Source organism: Embiotoca jacksoni, unplaced genomic scaffold, assembly GCF_022577435.1.
Source record: "Embiotoca jacksoni isolate LCO1_2020_lvr unplaced genomic scaffold, fEmbJac1.0.p SCAF_83, whole genome shotgun sequence".
Lineage (NCBI taxonomy): Eukaryota > Metazoa > Chordata > Actinopteri > Embiotocidae > Embiotoca > Embiotoca jacksoni.
Genome location: NW_027185440.1, coordinates 1 through 15,070, shown reverse-complemented (window position 1 = coordinate 15,070; position 15,070 = coordinate 1). Strand labels below are relative to the sequence as shown.

The following is a 15,070-nucleotide window of genomic DNA, read 5'->3' as shown; positions in this document are numbered from 1 at the left end:
ATTGTAAAACTCATGTGCTGAAAGGAAAATGTCCCATTCAGATCTCATAATTGTTTTACACACAAACAGCCCTGTTTATACTTTGTTTGTATTTATTTTTGTTTTGTAAATATCAAGCATTCACCAAATTGACGATAAAATCTGGTCGTTTTGCCAATGGTAATAACTCTCCACAAATAACAAATCCAGCTCCTTCTTTTTGAGATATTTTAAGATTCTTATTCAGGCTATGCATATCCGTGTACTTCGCAGTGAAGAAAATGGCCCACCATTTTTAATGACAGCATGTATACAAAAGCTTTTCCAAAGGGTCCTTCCATCTGCCATTACCGGTCTAATGACAGGTTGGCAGGTAAACATAAACATGTTGGAGGGTATTAAATTGTGCTGCCAGTAAATTGTTGCAAGAGGGGTTGGGAAGTCATTTGCAGACAATTAGCCACACAATAGGTGACGCACACAGGGGCAAACAGTTATTTCCGGGTCTGAATGGGGTAATATTTTAAATAGCATTGTTTATAAAGAAGGAGAACATGAAGAGACAGGCTTACGTTTAAACAAAGCTTTTATTCTCATGTATGTACAGTGTAAAAAACATGTCATTACTGATGCATGCATAAGACACAAACTTCACATTTTAAATTCAAAAGTGCTCAAGATATCCAAATGACTTTTATACATGCATACTGATGTAACAACTGTCATCATCAGTGCCTATTATACCGTGCATTTACTAATACGCAGCATGTGAACTCAATACAAGATTCTATTAAAATATTGCATTTGTGTAATAGAGGCAATAGAATATAAAACTCTTAAGGTTTTTACTTGTAAGGTTGGACTAAGCCAACACTCTGGAGAAGTCTTGTTTGTCCCTGGAGAAAAAAAGACAGAGAGAAAAAGAGATTAAGAAACCATCGCAGCTCCTTGTTAAAGATTACCTTCGGTGACAGATTGCAGATCCCATTAAGAGATTAAAACCAATCAATGCCCTGATCCAACTAATGGATATTGTGTGTGTAGGCAAACCTTGACATAACTTATTCTCATTTAATCATATTTAAGAAAATATATGCAACTCTTTATTTGTAACCTGTTCAGTAGGAAGAAGTGGACTTTGGGCTGAGAGCGCCAGGCAGAGTTTGGAAATCAAAGTACTGAGTATTGAAACTGACTCGTGTATTGATGTATTTTTTCTTGGGATTTGTAGACAACAACATAAATATAGAATATTTCCTCTGTGCATGTTCTATTAACCCACACAAACAGCAGCAAAACTTAAAACCCACAACTATGTGATGCCATATACTCACTCTGGGCCAGATGGGTTGATCAGGCGTTGCAGATCTTGAAGGTGCTGCTTGACGTTGACTGTTGGTTAAACATATGAATATGGTGATTTGTCATTACTTATTCATGAAGGTAATCAATCCAGTGAGTTTCATTATTCTGATATTTAAAGGAATGCGGTATTTTAAGATTTCTGCTGAGTCACACAAACATCACAGGCAGCCATTAAAAGTGTGATGAAGGATTTATTATGATTTGTATTCAAAGTGTCTATTTGAGTTTAGACTCAGACACTTTGAATACAAATGGATGGCTGTGTATAAAATGAGTAAATTAATCCTTGTTTATGCATGTATCTTGTGTTAATAGCAATGTTTCCTTTATTTATCTATCTATTCATCCATGCAGACAGTTTTGGCTTTATTTACCTAGGGTTTAGCCAGGAGTTGACCCCAAGAATGGAGCTGAATGGAACTTTATTCGTGCTGCAGAAAGTCTTGAAATTTTACATTTTAAAAATTCAGCAGCAGCTCGAGGGCTGAAAATCAAGATGTCCCTGTTAACTTTCCAGGAGCTGTACTGTTTCCAAAAAGAAATGTTGCTGCAAATTTTTATTATTATTATTATTATTATTATTATTTCTGAAAACTTTCAGCACCTGTAATAAATTTCATTTTCAGGGATTTCAAATCTGGGCAAAAAAACTGAAACTGTCTGGATTCGAGGTATTGGGAGAAAATATCAAACCTATACTTTAAAAACTTCCTGGAATGAGACAAACAATTGCAACCACTGTTTATTAATTCTTACCTGTGCCACCTGTCAGACCACTCGTCCTTCCAGTACCAAATGGAGACCCAGATGTTCTGCTTTGCTTATTTGAGCCCAGCCCGCTCGACCCAAGGCTTGAACTCGACCCAAGGCTTGAACTTGACCCAAATTTTGAGCTCGACCCAAGGCTTGAACTCGACCCTAGGCTTGAACTTGACCCAAGGCTTGAACTTGACCCAAATTTTGAGCTCGACCCAAGGCTTGAACTTGACCCAAGGCTTGAGCTCGACCCAAGGCTTGAGCTCGACCCAAGGCTTGAACTCGATCCAAATTTTGAGCTCGACCCAAGGCTTGAACTTGACCCAAGGCTTGAGCTCGACCCAAGGCTTGAACTCGATCCAAATTTTGAGCTCGACCCAAGGCTTGAACTTGACCCAAAGCTTGAGCTCGACCCAAGGCTTGAACTCGATCCAAATTTTGAGCTCGACCCAAGGCTTGAGCTCGACCCAAGGTTTGAGCTCGACCCAAGGTTTGAGCTCGACCCAAGGCTTGAGCCGAAAGATGATGAGCTTCTCGAGCCCAGGCTAGGCTTACTTGAGCCAAGCCCACCTGAGCCAAGACTTGGACTTGACCCTGGGATGTGGAATGAACTTGAAGAGCCTGTTCCAGTTGATGCAGGCTTATTGAATGCTGACCCAGGTGAGCTAAAGCTCGAACCTAAACCACTTGACCCTGTCTTGCCAAGCTGACCCAAACTGGAAGAACTGGATGAGGCAGAGCTGGATCCACCACCACCAAATGCTCCCCACCCAGGCTGACTCTGGGTACTTGACCGGGAGCCCAGGCCTCCAGAAAATCCACTTGTCTGAAATAAAACAAGAGCAAAATCAATTTGAGAAAAAAAAGATTCCTAATCATTTGCACTTGTTAAATATTGTTTTTAACATAACTGACACAAAACCTGAGCCTTTCTGTTTTATGACGCAAACCCATGATTCCTCCATTAGAAAAACACTGCAGAGACTTTACACAACAGCAGAAATTTAATAGAAATATTTGCCCACTCTCCCCTTTCTGCCCTCTTGTTCTTTACCAGCAGACATTTCCCTCCCCGACCTCCTCCTCTGCACTTGAGGTTGGATCAGTTCCAATAACCAATCAGGCTGTTTTGATCTCATAGGTCTTATGAAAGACCTCATTACCTCAAAGCAGTGAGATATGGGCTTTGTGGTATTTTAGGATTTCTACACATGTAAAAAAGCAGTTATATCGTCTGATGCTGAGGAGAATATCACTGACCACAAAGCTACACATTTGTGCACAGAATCATCTAATTGCTGCAGAAACGTATGCAGTTTATTACATATAAGAGGAGTTTTGGAGAGTAATCAAGGACTAACTGTCCAGACTAACATTACATTATACTATCACACTTACTATCCTTGCATGTATTATCTTCTGTCACTGTCTACAGCCCGTACTTAGTTCCCTGACTGTTTTTGGAACTCATAAGATTATCTTGAATAATCTGAGTGTAGCTATGGAGATTAAAAGCTGAATAAAGAGCGCAAAAGAGTTGTGAGGGGGCTGAAAGCCCTTCATCATTGCAGTTTTTTTCCTTACCTTTAGCATGCATGACATGTTGAGATGCTTGATTAGCTCTGTGAGGTGCTCGATCTGTTTGCTTTTATAATTGACATTGTTTTTCGTGACTTCTACGTCTCCATTTAACCTCAACTTTTCCCTCAAGAGTGTCTCCTTGTCCTGATCGTGTTTCTCCTGAAGCTTGTCCAGGTTCCGTCTGTGCTGCTCCATCAGGCCCGTGCGGTTCTGGCTGCACCAGCGGTAGTCCTCGGACAGCCGCCAGTTTTCGGCCTTCAAGCGGTTGTTCTCAGACTGGATGTCCGACACCTGGTCTCCCACGACGTTCAGGTAACGCTGGAGCTTGTCCTCCACTTCTCTGGACAGACTGGTGCAGTTGTTGCGGATCTGCTCCAGGTGTTCCATCTGTTTTGGACAGGTTAGCTGGAAGGGAATGTGTGATGGGAAGAGGGAGTCGATCTTCTGTAGGAAAGCCTTGGAGACATTGAAGACAGAGCTCAAGGACTGGGAGAACTCGTCTTTGGATTTTTGCCTGTAGAGCTGCAGCTCCCTCTCTTGTGTGAATTTTTCCCTCCTCAGACGAATGGTCTCCAGGTTAAGTTTGTCCCTCTCTTTGGCAGTCTGATCCACTTCCATCCTCATCCTGTGCACTGTTTGGGTGAAGTTGGACTGGATGAGCTGAAGCCTGGCTTTCATCTGCTCGGCCAGCAGCCCACAGTTACAGTCACTTCTTTGTGCTGTTTTTTTTTTAAATGGCAAAAGATAAAAGATAAAAAAAAAAAAAAAAATAAGTGGCAACCGTTTCAAATGCATGCGGTTACATTCATTTTGTATATTTGATTATTTTTGGCTTTGACCTGAAGAAATGCCACACTTACACATCTGTGGACACGGCATGGACCTGTAACCCACGCCACCTCCGTGCCTGCAAATTCTCAACTCGTCCTGGCACTGTTGCTGTTCATATTAGTAAAAGAAAAGCCATTTGTTCTTTTAGTGATTTGTTCTGAAATGGTTGTGAGATGCAGAAAAACAGAAAGAGCAATGTATCATTCATAGTTTAACTAAAGACATGTGTCAACATATTTACTCTTAAAAATATTGTTACATGTTGCCTAAAATAATTAATTAGAAATGTTGCCTCTTGTTTGGAAAAATATGAAAAAAATACTGCAGAACTACAATTTATGGCTAAGAAGTACATTGAGACTTTAACCAGTGTGTATATTCACTCAGTATTTGAAACCCTTATGACACCATCACACCTCTTTAGACTGAAGATTTAATTTTTTTTTTTTTAATTTTTTTTTAAAAAATAACTTGACTAAAGCATTGCAGGTATATTGATTGGTATTTTCGTTTTATCTGTAGTTACACTAACAAGTTCATTAACCATATTGACACAAACATTATTCATTTCTATTGTTGTTGAAAGTTTTAGACCGAATTCATTCACACACAGGAACCACAGTCCTACAAAAGACATCAACTTTCATGTTTAGATATAATCAAAAGGCTTAGCTCAGATTCTCACCAGCTTTTTGTCGAAGTCCTGGATAAACAAAAAGGACACGTTGCTGAGTTCGCGCTGTTTGCTCAGGTCAAGGAAATGGCGGGCATTGTCGGTCATGGTGGCATTGAGCAGGTCGGTCAGGTTCTTCCTCTGATGCTTCAGGGCAACGTTCTCCATGGACAGTCGGGAGAAGATCTCCTCCAGGTCGTGGATGCGCGCTGTGGACGCCGAGTCCTCCGTCTTACCATAGACCAGAAAGAGCACGAGACTGATTATGATGAGCGACTGAATGAGTGAAGAGAAGAAGAAGACGATGCGCATGTAGTAGCCGCAGCTCTTGCCCTTCGAGCGGTACTGCATCTTCTTCTGGGCCGCTGGGCTGTACCTGGAGACCTGGGAGTAGGCCCTGCCGTACATGGGTGTTGAAAGACGCTCAGAGAGACGGTGTAAAAGTAAAGTCCAAGGTTTGAGAATTACTATGAGCTGTCAGCCAAATTCAAACAAAGTTCATCTCTAAATCAGAGCAGACATGTTCCTTTGCAGCCAGATGAACAGATAAGATAATGCTGAATGATTTTAGACGAGCCAGCGGATTTCTCAGTCCATTTCTCGTGAAGCTTTTGTCCCTTCCTCAAATAAAGACATTTCTTTTCTGCAGCATTGTTAACATGAGAATTGATAAGATTGTGGATTCGGTGTAAACATGAGCAGGAGTTTATAAACTCCTCAGACCACACATTTCCCATGATGGGAAGTGGTCCTGGTTCCAGTCTCCTCCTCCTATCGGCTATCCCTCCCTATGCAGAAGTTATTATTATTCACATGTGCATGCATGTACTTCCACACACGCCCTCCTTTTTTGTTGTTTTTTTTGTTCACGCCTCTGTTCTTGGAAATGAAGAAAAAAACAAATGCCTAGATTTTTGTCATTTTATGTTATTACAATCTAAGAACTACATCTCATGAATAAAATCAATTTCCATGATCAGCTAGTGATGAACAAACAGGTTGTGAAATGAAAATGCAAAATAATAAAGTGTCAGCTGGTGACATTTTCACTGACAACACTTTCTGTTTTCTTTTGCGAGGACAGATAACCCATAAAGACCTTACCAGACTCCGTGTGCAGCTCCTCCATAAATCTGTCAAAAACAGTTTTATGGGATCATGAACAGTGTTTTCCGGGACGCAGTAGGCCGTGAGGACAATGGACTTCATGTTGTTCTTTTGAAATTCTCATTCGGTGACTCTTTGATGCCGCGAGTCTCAGTCCAACATGATGACGTCAGTGCGCTTCCCTCCGTGTCATAGGACAGACGCAAACTCACGGACACTCAATTTAAATTTACATGCAACAGCCCGACAGTAAGAGAACCAACTTTTTCCTGTCAGGCATTGTTGACATGTCAGACCTCATCGTGACAGGAAGCGGCAATTCATACAGGAACTCTTGATGGCCAAATCTGCAGCAACTTTTCTACGAGATTCTAGATAACGACTCAGCAACAAACGCAGGATATCAGAGGCAAATAAGAAACATAAATAATCAGTGTTGATTTAACTGAGGTTGAAGTGGATTGTTTTTATCTTCATGCCTAGACACTGGGTCTGATTTTTTTTGCCAACCTGGCTGACAGCTTTTTTAAACCACTCATAAAGGCTTGTTGCATAATTTATAAACCTCGCTAATGTCTAGTATCAGTAAGACAGGACAAGGCCTGACGACACACAACAAATGCATCCAAAGTGGTGGTACAGTGGTGCTTCAAAGTTTGTAAACCATACTGTAACCTTTTCTAATAAATACATATAATACTTGTGTCTTAAATGTTTAACTGGCTTCTCTTTGTTATTATTAGGACTTGTGTGAAAATCTCTTAAAGTTTTAGGGCATATTTATGTAGAAATATAGCAGTTCACAAACTTTCAAACACCACTGTATCTATGGGTAAAATCTGATGCTCAAGTATGAATCAAAACCTAAGACGTACGGAGATGATCCACTGAATGTGATGCGAAGTAAGACACATATGTCTTACACTTCACCGGGCAATGGGGGATTTGAAATAAGAATGACATCAACCACAAAAAAGGAAGCGGTCATAAATTGAAAACTGTCAAGTCGATGCAATGTGAACAAACTGTGAATCTAACTTTACATCCTCGAGCTTTATTATACAAGTAAACCACAAGTTGTCGATGTCAATTTTACAGAGGCAACATAGCCATTTCGCCTGTTTCCAATTATTCACTCTATAGAAACTAATCAACCTGCTGGTAGTAATGTTAGCTTCATATTTGACAGAGAGGTATCAATCCACTCACCTAACTCTCAGCAAGACCGAGAACAAGTAAACTTCCCAATATATTGATAATGAAAGTCCTCTGATCATTCAGGACTACGAGTCTGTAGCAATTGAGTTTGTAATCCTCCCATCTAGGATTGGTTTTGAGATCTGTGAGTAAAGAGCTCCACAGATAGAGAAAGATGTCTGTCCAGCAAAGGTTTTATGAGGGGACCAGCAGCAGGTGTATTGGACCTTCGTCGTCATGGTAAAAATAATAAACACATTGTCAACTTCGACAAATAGTCGTATTTTGGTTAGGTTCAGAAAAAGATTAACGTTACTTAATTTAAGTGCGAAACTTAAAATAAGTCAACAGTAAGTTTTGTTTTCACACGGGATATGAAAAGCTGTCTCCTGGGTGAAAGTCCTGTGATTGACCCATCCAGCCACCCTGACCCCCACCCTCTGCAGAGTTAGTCCTTCTTTACTACGTCACCCGACTTCCTCCTTTTGCTACCGTCATAATTACAATGACTACTATGGGTCGCAATTGATATAAATATGGGTTGTGTGCTGCTTGCACAGATAGAGGTTTGTATTTTTTACACATCTGGACAATCAAACATTTGATCCTCTTTGAAACAGATTCAACCTGAACTACACCACTAGAAAATGAGCTTTATTCCTCAAAATCAAAACCTAATAGATGATTTCAATTTCAGTGGAACGATTCATTTAATTGAATTTGGAGACCTTTTTAATCCCTTCGTAGCATACACAACCTTTTCTCCGAAGACCTCAGAGAGCCCTTTATATCTTGACATGATGACACTCCACACCTCGATAGCACAGAGAGCAGCAGACCCTCAATGTCAGAGGTTTGAATAGGACAGTTTCAACCTGTCACTCTAAAGACGCTCTTATCATTGGCACCACATGTGGGAACTCCGATTCTTTTATGGACTTGAAGGAGGGATACATAGCCTGTATCGGGTGGACATTTTTTTTCCCCATGTAACCGATCTGGATACTTCTTTATTAAATTATACACAATGTCTACTTTATGTCATTTCTTTGACTATATCACCCTCATCTGTAGGGACTGCTTCAAAGAGGATCAAGTGTTGAAGAAACATATTTTTATTCATGACTTTATACATCTTACGATTGAGACACTATGCTGCTTTCAACTAAGATTTTTTTGAAAATTACAGCAGTTAAAGCAAAAATAAAAATAAACTGTTCATCCAAACCAGATGTTTCTAAATCACCCAAATACTGTTTATTTCTCGGCCCCAGAACTGTTATCAGCGGCTGCATGTGGGTGTGAAAGAGCTCAAATTGCCAGCATCTCATGTGGAAACCTATAAGTGGACTCTGATCGACTCCCACACACCACCAGCTACTGTAAGGGTGCAGCATGTGCTTCCATAGCTGAGGTTATGCACTTGTAACAGAATGTACAGTATTTGGAGAGGACTCTGGGCGTCACAGATTACAGGTGATTAGGACGCAGACCAACCATTGTGTTGATGGTGAATTTAGGATATGAAAGATAAGACTCAAAGTAAACTGAAAAGTGTTTATACGGATGGTTTCCTGTCAGCCAAAGAAGTCAGTTAAGACTTTGTCGCCCTGGTTTTAAGTGCTCTTTGTTGAGAAGGAACTGTGTCCCATTGTTCCTCTAATTTATTTGAAATATAAAAATCAAACCAATCCTCTTTAACAAAACTGTAAACTCTCACTCACCAGTCAGTTATCTTTAAAACTGGTTGGGAGCATGTTGAGGTTTCTTTGAAACCTGAACACTTCCCTTATCCTCATGCTTTTTGAAACTGAGAGCAACATACACCCACACACGATCCACTGAGGCTGCTCCGAGATCTCCTGGTGTTTGCTTAAAATGTAGACTTTCTTCTGCTTTAAATGAGCAGCACACAGTAAACTGTGAAGCTTGAATTTGTCAAACTCACATTGACACAGGGAAGCCTCGGTGGCATACATGGTAGGTGTACATACAAACCAGTCTTCATTTTATAGAAGTGTACAAATAAATCAATAAACACAACATTTTATAATAAATAAAGAGCAATATAAGATATTCTTTATATTTCTAATAACAGAAAAAAAACGATAGAAAATCTCACGATATATTTGTTTGTTACGGTGGAAATACATACAGGTACATTGAAGTTCACATATTTGACATTCTTTTGTAACGTTCTGGTAGATATATTGGAAAAACTTTCAAGTTAATAATCAAACTAATCTAAAAACATTGTATATCAAATGTAAAAGCCTATAATAATATGATAATACGATCAAGCTGTCTTAAACAGCTTGATCGTATTATAGGCTTTTACATATTTATAATATTATATAATATTTATAATTGATTTGACTGACATATTATAAATAATGATATAATCTGTTTTATGATCTTAAGGGAGCATTTGTATCAGTGACATAGTAAGAAGACAGTCTCAATGCAATCCTCAAGACACACACACACACCTACAGTAATTATCAAGGAACACACTGCCACTTAGTGGGAAATTAATACTACTGCAGCTCCAGATCTATTGTTGTTTCTTGTGAATGAATGCATGTGAACCTATGAAGTAACCAGTGGGGATACACTTTTACTTATTAATAGCCCTTGCTGTTTAAATCGGATTATTTGTGATCAATATTTGATGCACTAAGTTGCAAATACAATCCATGCTCCTGAATTTTAAACCATAAGTATTAAAAATGCAAGGTAACCTTCAATCTGGCTCCAGTGTGCATTTATAATGCTCCATCCAATATTTAGAGTCTTAATTTTTTTTTTTACAGACAATGTGTAACAGCATTTCACGTTGAAGGCCGATGTTGTTCACAAAGGTAAATTCTAGAGCTCAAAGGAACTGTTTAACCTTTAGGGAAAAACTCTTACTGTCTTGCAGAGAGTAAATATGTCAGTCTGTCTGTTAGATATATGAAAATGTGAGCAGTAGACACTTAGCTTAGCATACAGACTGGGTACAAGCTATTGCTCCATCCAAAGGTGACAAAACCTACCTACCAGCGCCTCTAAAATTCATAAATGAACACGTCATATTTTCTTTGTTAAACCATACAAAATAAAAACTTTTAGATTTGCTGTAGGTTACCTGTCAAACCAACTGTCTTGTCATTTTTGGTACCTTTGGACAGAGCCAGGCCATAGCTGTTTTTTAAAAAAAAAAAATTTATGCTGCAGCTAAACTAGAAATCTCCCGGCTGCATCTTTCTCCTACAGATATGATATTGGTGTTGCTATTCTCGACCTCTTGGCAGTCACGAATTGAGCCATAATCATGTATCTAATCCATGTAAAAAGAAATGTGTAAAAAAATAAAAATAAAAATAAAAAAAGGTATCCGTTTTATTAGAAGAGGGTCTCTGTTATTCTTTAGACTATGTGTCGGCTGGGAGCAGTAACTTCACAGAGTCTGCGCTGGTTGCCTGGCAACTGCTTAATAAGCACATTTCCAAAAATGTCTAACTCCCCATTTAATAACAAATATTTTGAAAAGAATCCAGTTTCTATATTTTCTTTACACTCTGGCATTTCTCAGTCCACCCACCAGGCATATTGCCTTTTCTGCCCTCACAAAGACACCAGTTTCCTGTAATGACAACGCCTGGGTAACGCACAGAATCACACCGTGAGGTTTCCCTCCAGGGATGTTTGTCTAATTGGTAATTTGCCCAGAAAGGATCCGGTTACATGCGCCATATCAGGTGGCTGGCCTGAAGACAGAGGTCTGTGTACTGAGAGACACACAGGACACAGAGGTGAAGTGGTAAATGCCTCCGTCAACCAGCAGATTAAACAAAGACAAATAAACAACATGGTGCTAAATAACAACATGTGCAGAGTTCGAGTTAAGTGCAGAAAGAGAGTGGAAACGGTTGCCTTTTGTTGTCTACACTACAGCTCCAGCAGCATCCCATCGGCCAGAATTAAATGACACTGCGCTGCTTCACTGTGGTTAAAAAAAATACAAAAACACTCAGACGCTCATTTATTATGACAACGCATGATGATATCAAAGACTGAATTGTTCAAATGCATTTTTGGTACAGGCGCTGTGATGTGCAATCCTCTCAGATCATTTATTTGGGTTTAAATTTAATTAAAAAATGAAGGCGTAGCTGTGGCCGGTGCCTCCTGCGGTGATGTGATAAGAAAGACTGCAGCATTCATATCAAAGAAATCCCCCCCCTGCTCACCCCTCATGTTGTATTTATCTCTGTTTTTTTAATCGTTTTTTTTTCCTGCTAAGCCATGAGGCAGCTGGGGCACAACCGGGTGAAATGGGGAGGATTTTTTTGCTCGTAATGATGTCATGTACAGTGGCTCTCCGCGTGTTCCCATCAGGCACCTCTCATCTGAGGTGGCTAAAAAACCCGGGAGCTAATCCCCCTCTTTTATCCGTGTCTTCAGCACAGCAGATGTTTTCCCTTTGACCTGCACAAAAGGCCTCTGTTTTTGTTACCAGGCTTGTCCATTCCTCAAAGGTCAGAGGTCACCGTGGTCTCAGGGTGAAGCTGTCACTGCAAGTCTAAACATTTGACGCCCATCAGAGCGTGATGAGAACGCCGTCCCTGCAAGGAGGCTGCACAGACGCCTCATGGCGACTTTAAGTAAAGACCGACTTTCCATATGCTGATGCAGTTGAGAGCACACGACTAACACCCTGAGATAGAATTACAGCAGTTGCTGGGGATACCCCTGGGAGAGGGCCGGCCTAACATTAGACATTTAAAGGTTAAGTTAAATAGTTGAAATGTTAACTGAATCAATAGCTGTGTGATTCATGTTTGGGCCTGCCCAGAAATGTTAATAGGTGATCCACCCTGTAATCTTAAATTTAAAGGAAGCCTGACATCTTAAAGCCAAAGAAAACTCCTGGCTCATTTTAAAATGCGACTGATGGGACTTCTGAATGGGGTCACGAGGTCTGAGAGGGTGGGAAAGTTATTATCCTCATTGTTTGATGTTGTAAAAAGTGTGTTTCAAATATGTTCCAAGACTTAATCCAACAAATTTACTAAGTATCTGGATCATTTCCCTGAGTAAAACCAAGAAATTCCTCTAATCTGGAAGATGAACTGATGCAAAAAATGTGCTTTACTGACTGCTCAAATAAAATGTGCATTGTCAAGAAATTCGACATTTAGGAAGATGAAAAGTAGATCATCTCCGCGCAGCTTAAATCAAATATTTGAGTACATGTAAAAACATGCGGAAATTTATGCATAATGTAAGAAATTAGAAATGTAAATTTAGGCTTTCTTTGGATGAAGTTAGAGCAAACAAATCCTCTATTTAGTGTCATTCCAGCGTCCGATAAGCGATTGCCGGCGCTTTTACGCACCAATGTTTCCTACTGAGCGCTGTGAAGCTGCTGCTTGTCGCTCGGTTGAGATTTGAAACACAAGACGCTTCATACACTCACTGACTTTGACTGAACAGTAGCTCTCACGCTACAGTCCCAATCAGGCATGCTCACCCTCAAAGACAGGTTTCAGATTACAGCCATGACTTGTTAATTACGTTCCCCCCCGATCCACAACACACTTTGGAGACCTTTCACCCCAACGAAGCGGGACACAGCCAGCTGGACAAAGACGCAACGTTTGGACAAAAAAAAGACAAGCTCCACTGTGACGTTCCGAATGCTTGGAGGATATTACAGTGTCGGTCCATCCACGAACTGATGGAGACTAAACCTTTTAAGAAAAGCAAGACTTGCAAAAGAAAAGTGCTGCCGAGGCAATAAGGAAGGAGGTGGTTACGTAACGGCAGTGTCTTAACCTGCTGGTAGACACGCAGACCATCAGGCTGATGCATACGGATGGGTGTGTGCCTACTGTGGTGTACAGTTGTTTAATTATTTACACCGTCTGCTGTTGGAGCATAAACTCAACAGGTGTGTTTAACCCCGCGAAACCAAGAACTAGAAAAAGGTCGTATACGGATTTAGATTGTCCTTGCAATAAATTGTCAAGTTTAACGTGCATAGTTAGGAGTTAGTGATAGATGCGAGATACATACGTACACTTTGTCTATTTCCTTGACGTCCATTGATTTCGGTGTATTTAATTGAGGGAACAAGTCACTACAAGGTGTTCAAATGCATAAAGATTTTGCACACAAATTATTCATTTGAGAAACAAACTGTATAAAAACTCAAAGTAGCATTTATTCCTGAGGAATTACAACTGAAACAGAAATGAAGTAGCCCAGAAAACCTCCCCCCCCCCCACCCACCATTTTTATAGTCATAAAACTGCTCGCTCAGTTACTACCTTCGGTTTTGCAGTTTGGGAAACCTGACCCTTTTTATTGAAGGGGAAACCTCCGAGGTAGCTATTAAAATGTTGTGCTTTACTGTTTTCTTTATAGATGTGTGTGCGTGATACTGTCGAACTGGCAGCTTGACAGACATTTTTGCAGTCTTGCATCTCTGGATTCCTCGCTGGGAGCAACCACATATCTGACTGTTAGTTCAAAGGTCACGTCACTCCTTCCCCCCCAGTGATACCACGGAAACAGATACACACACACACACACACACACACACACACACGCACACACACACACAAGTGGAAATGACAGGAATGTAGAGCATCTTTTCTTGGTGAAAATGATCAAAAGTATGTCATTACTTTGCCCCCATCTGTTAAATATGTCTGTCAAATGCTTTTTTTTTTTTTAGTCATCTAAATGACTGACTCAATATTCTTGAAGTTTGCGGAGCCAGAAAGTTTTACGAAGGAAAACTGCTGCATATCGGTGAGCTAATACAGAACTTAAATATATGACGATGTAGAAGAAGTCCACAGACCCGGGGTTGAAATCCACAGGATCTCTGAAATAAGAGGTAAATACAGACAAGATTAGACAAACCTAGAGTCAATGTGCGAGTATTGCAGTGTAATAAAAGATAATACGGATGTTATGCTCCACCAGTACTACAGTACAGCTTTAAGAGCTTACGTTACAAGGGTGATAAAATCTACACAAAAAAACCCCCAAAAAACAACAACTAAATGGAGGCAACTGACTTAGATTTACTGTTTTTAAGATACAAAAGTATTGATTAACGTCTCTGTTGAATATCTCATCTTCTTACCCAGAGACACACAAACTCATTACCAAGCAGCCTTTATTTGACAAGCCTAATCTTTCCCCAACACAAGAAGTGACAATAAGCTGGCACAGAGGCCTAATTAAAGGGACTTTCATTCAAATGAACACACACACACACAACCCTGTGATGAGCCATTAGCTGCACAATGGATGGGACAATGCTTCTCCATCACACATTGTGTTCTCCGGTGGGGTAAAGCTGGATTTTAGATTTGAGAATGCAATAAAAGTGCCTGTGTGGGGGGGGGAGGGAGGGAGGGAGGGAGGAAGAAAGAAATAAAAAAGCCTTTACAATCTCTAACGGCTCTGTAGATAAGACAACAAGTTGCATACAGTGAATCTCTCGGGGCCACTTTCATCTGTCCACATCTTGAGACAGCAACCCCCCCCCCCCCCCCAGGCCCGAGGAGCAGCCACATT

The 15,070-nt window shown here is 40.3% G+C and overlaps 1 protein-coding gene across 1 annotated transcript; it reads right to left on the bottom strand.

Annotated features, from left to right (window-relative positions):
- Positions 1-547: 547 nt before the first annotated feature.
- On the bottom strand, positions 548-5,851 carry plvapa (plasmalemma vesicle associated protein a). The gene is made up of 6 exons (XM_069139593.1): positions 5,198-5,851; positions 4,542-4,620; positions 3,685-4,400; positions 2,101-2,926; positions 1,314-1,371; positions 548-875 (listed from the first exon to the last, which is right to left on the bottom strand). Exons 1-6 carry the CDS (start codon positions 5,591-5,593, stop codon positions 842-844), a joined length of 2,109 nt encoding a protein of 702 aa, XP_068995694.1. The 5' UTR covers positions 5,594-5,851; the 3' UTR covers positions 548-841.
- Between the last annotated feature and the right edge of the window lie 9,219 nt (positions 5,852-15,070).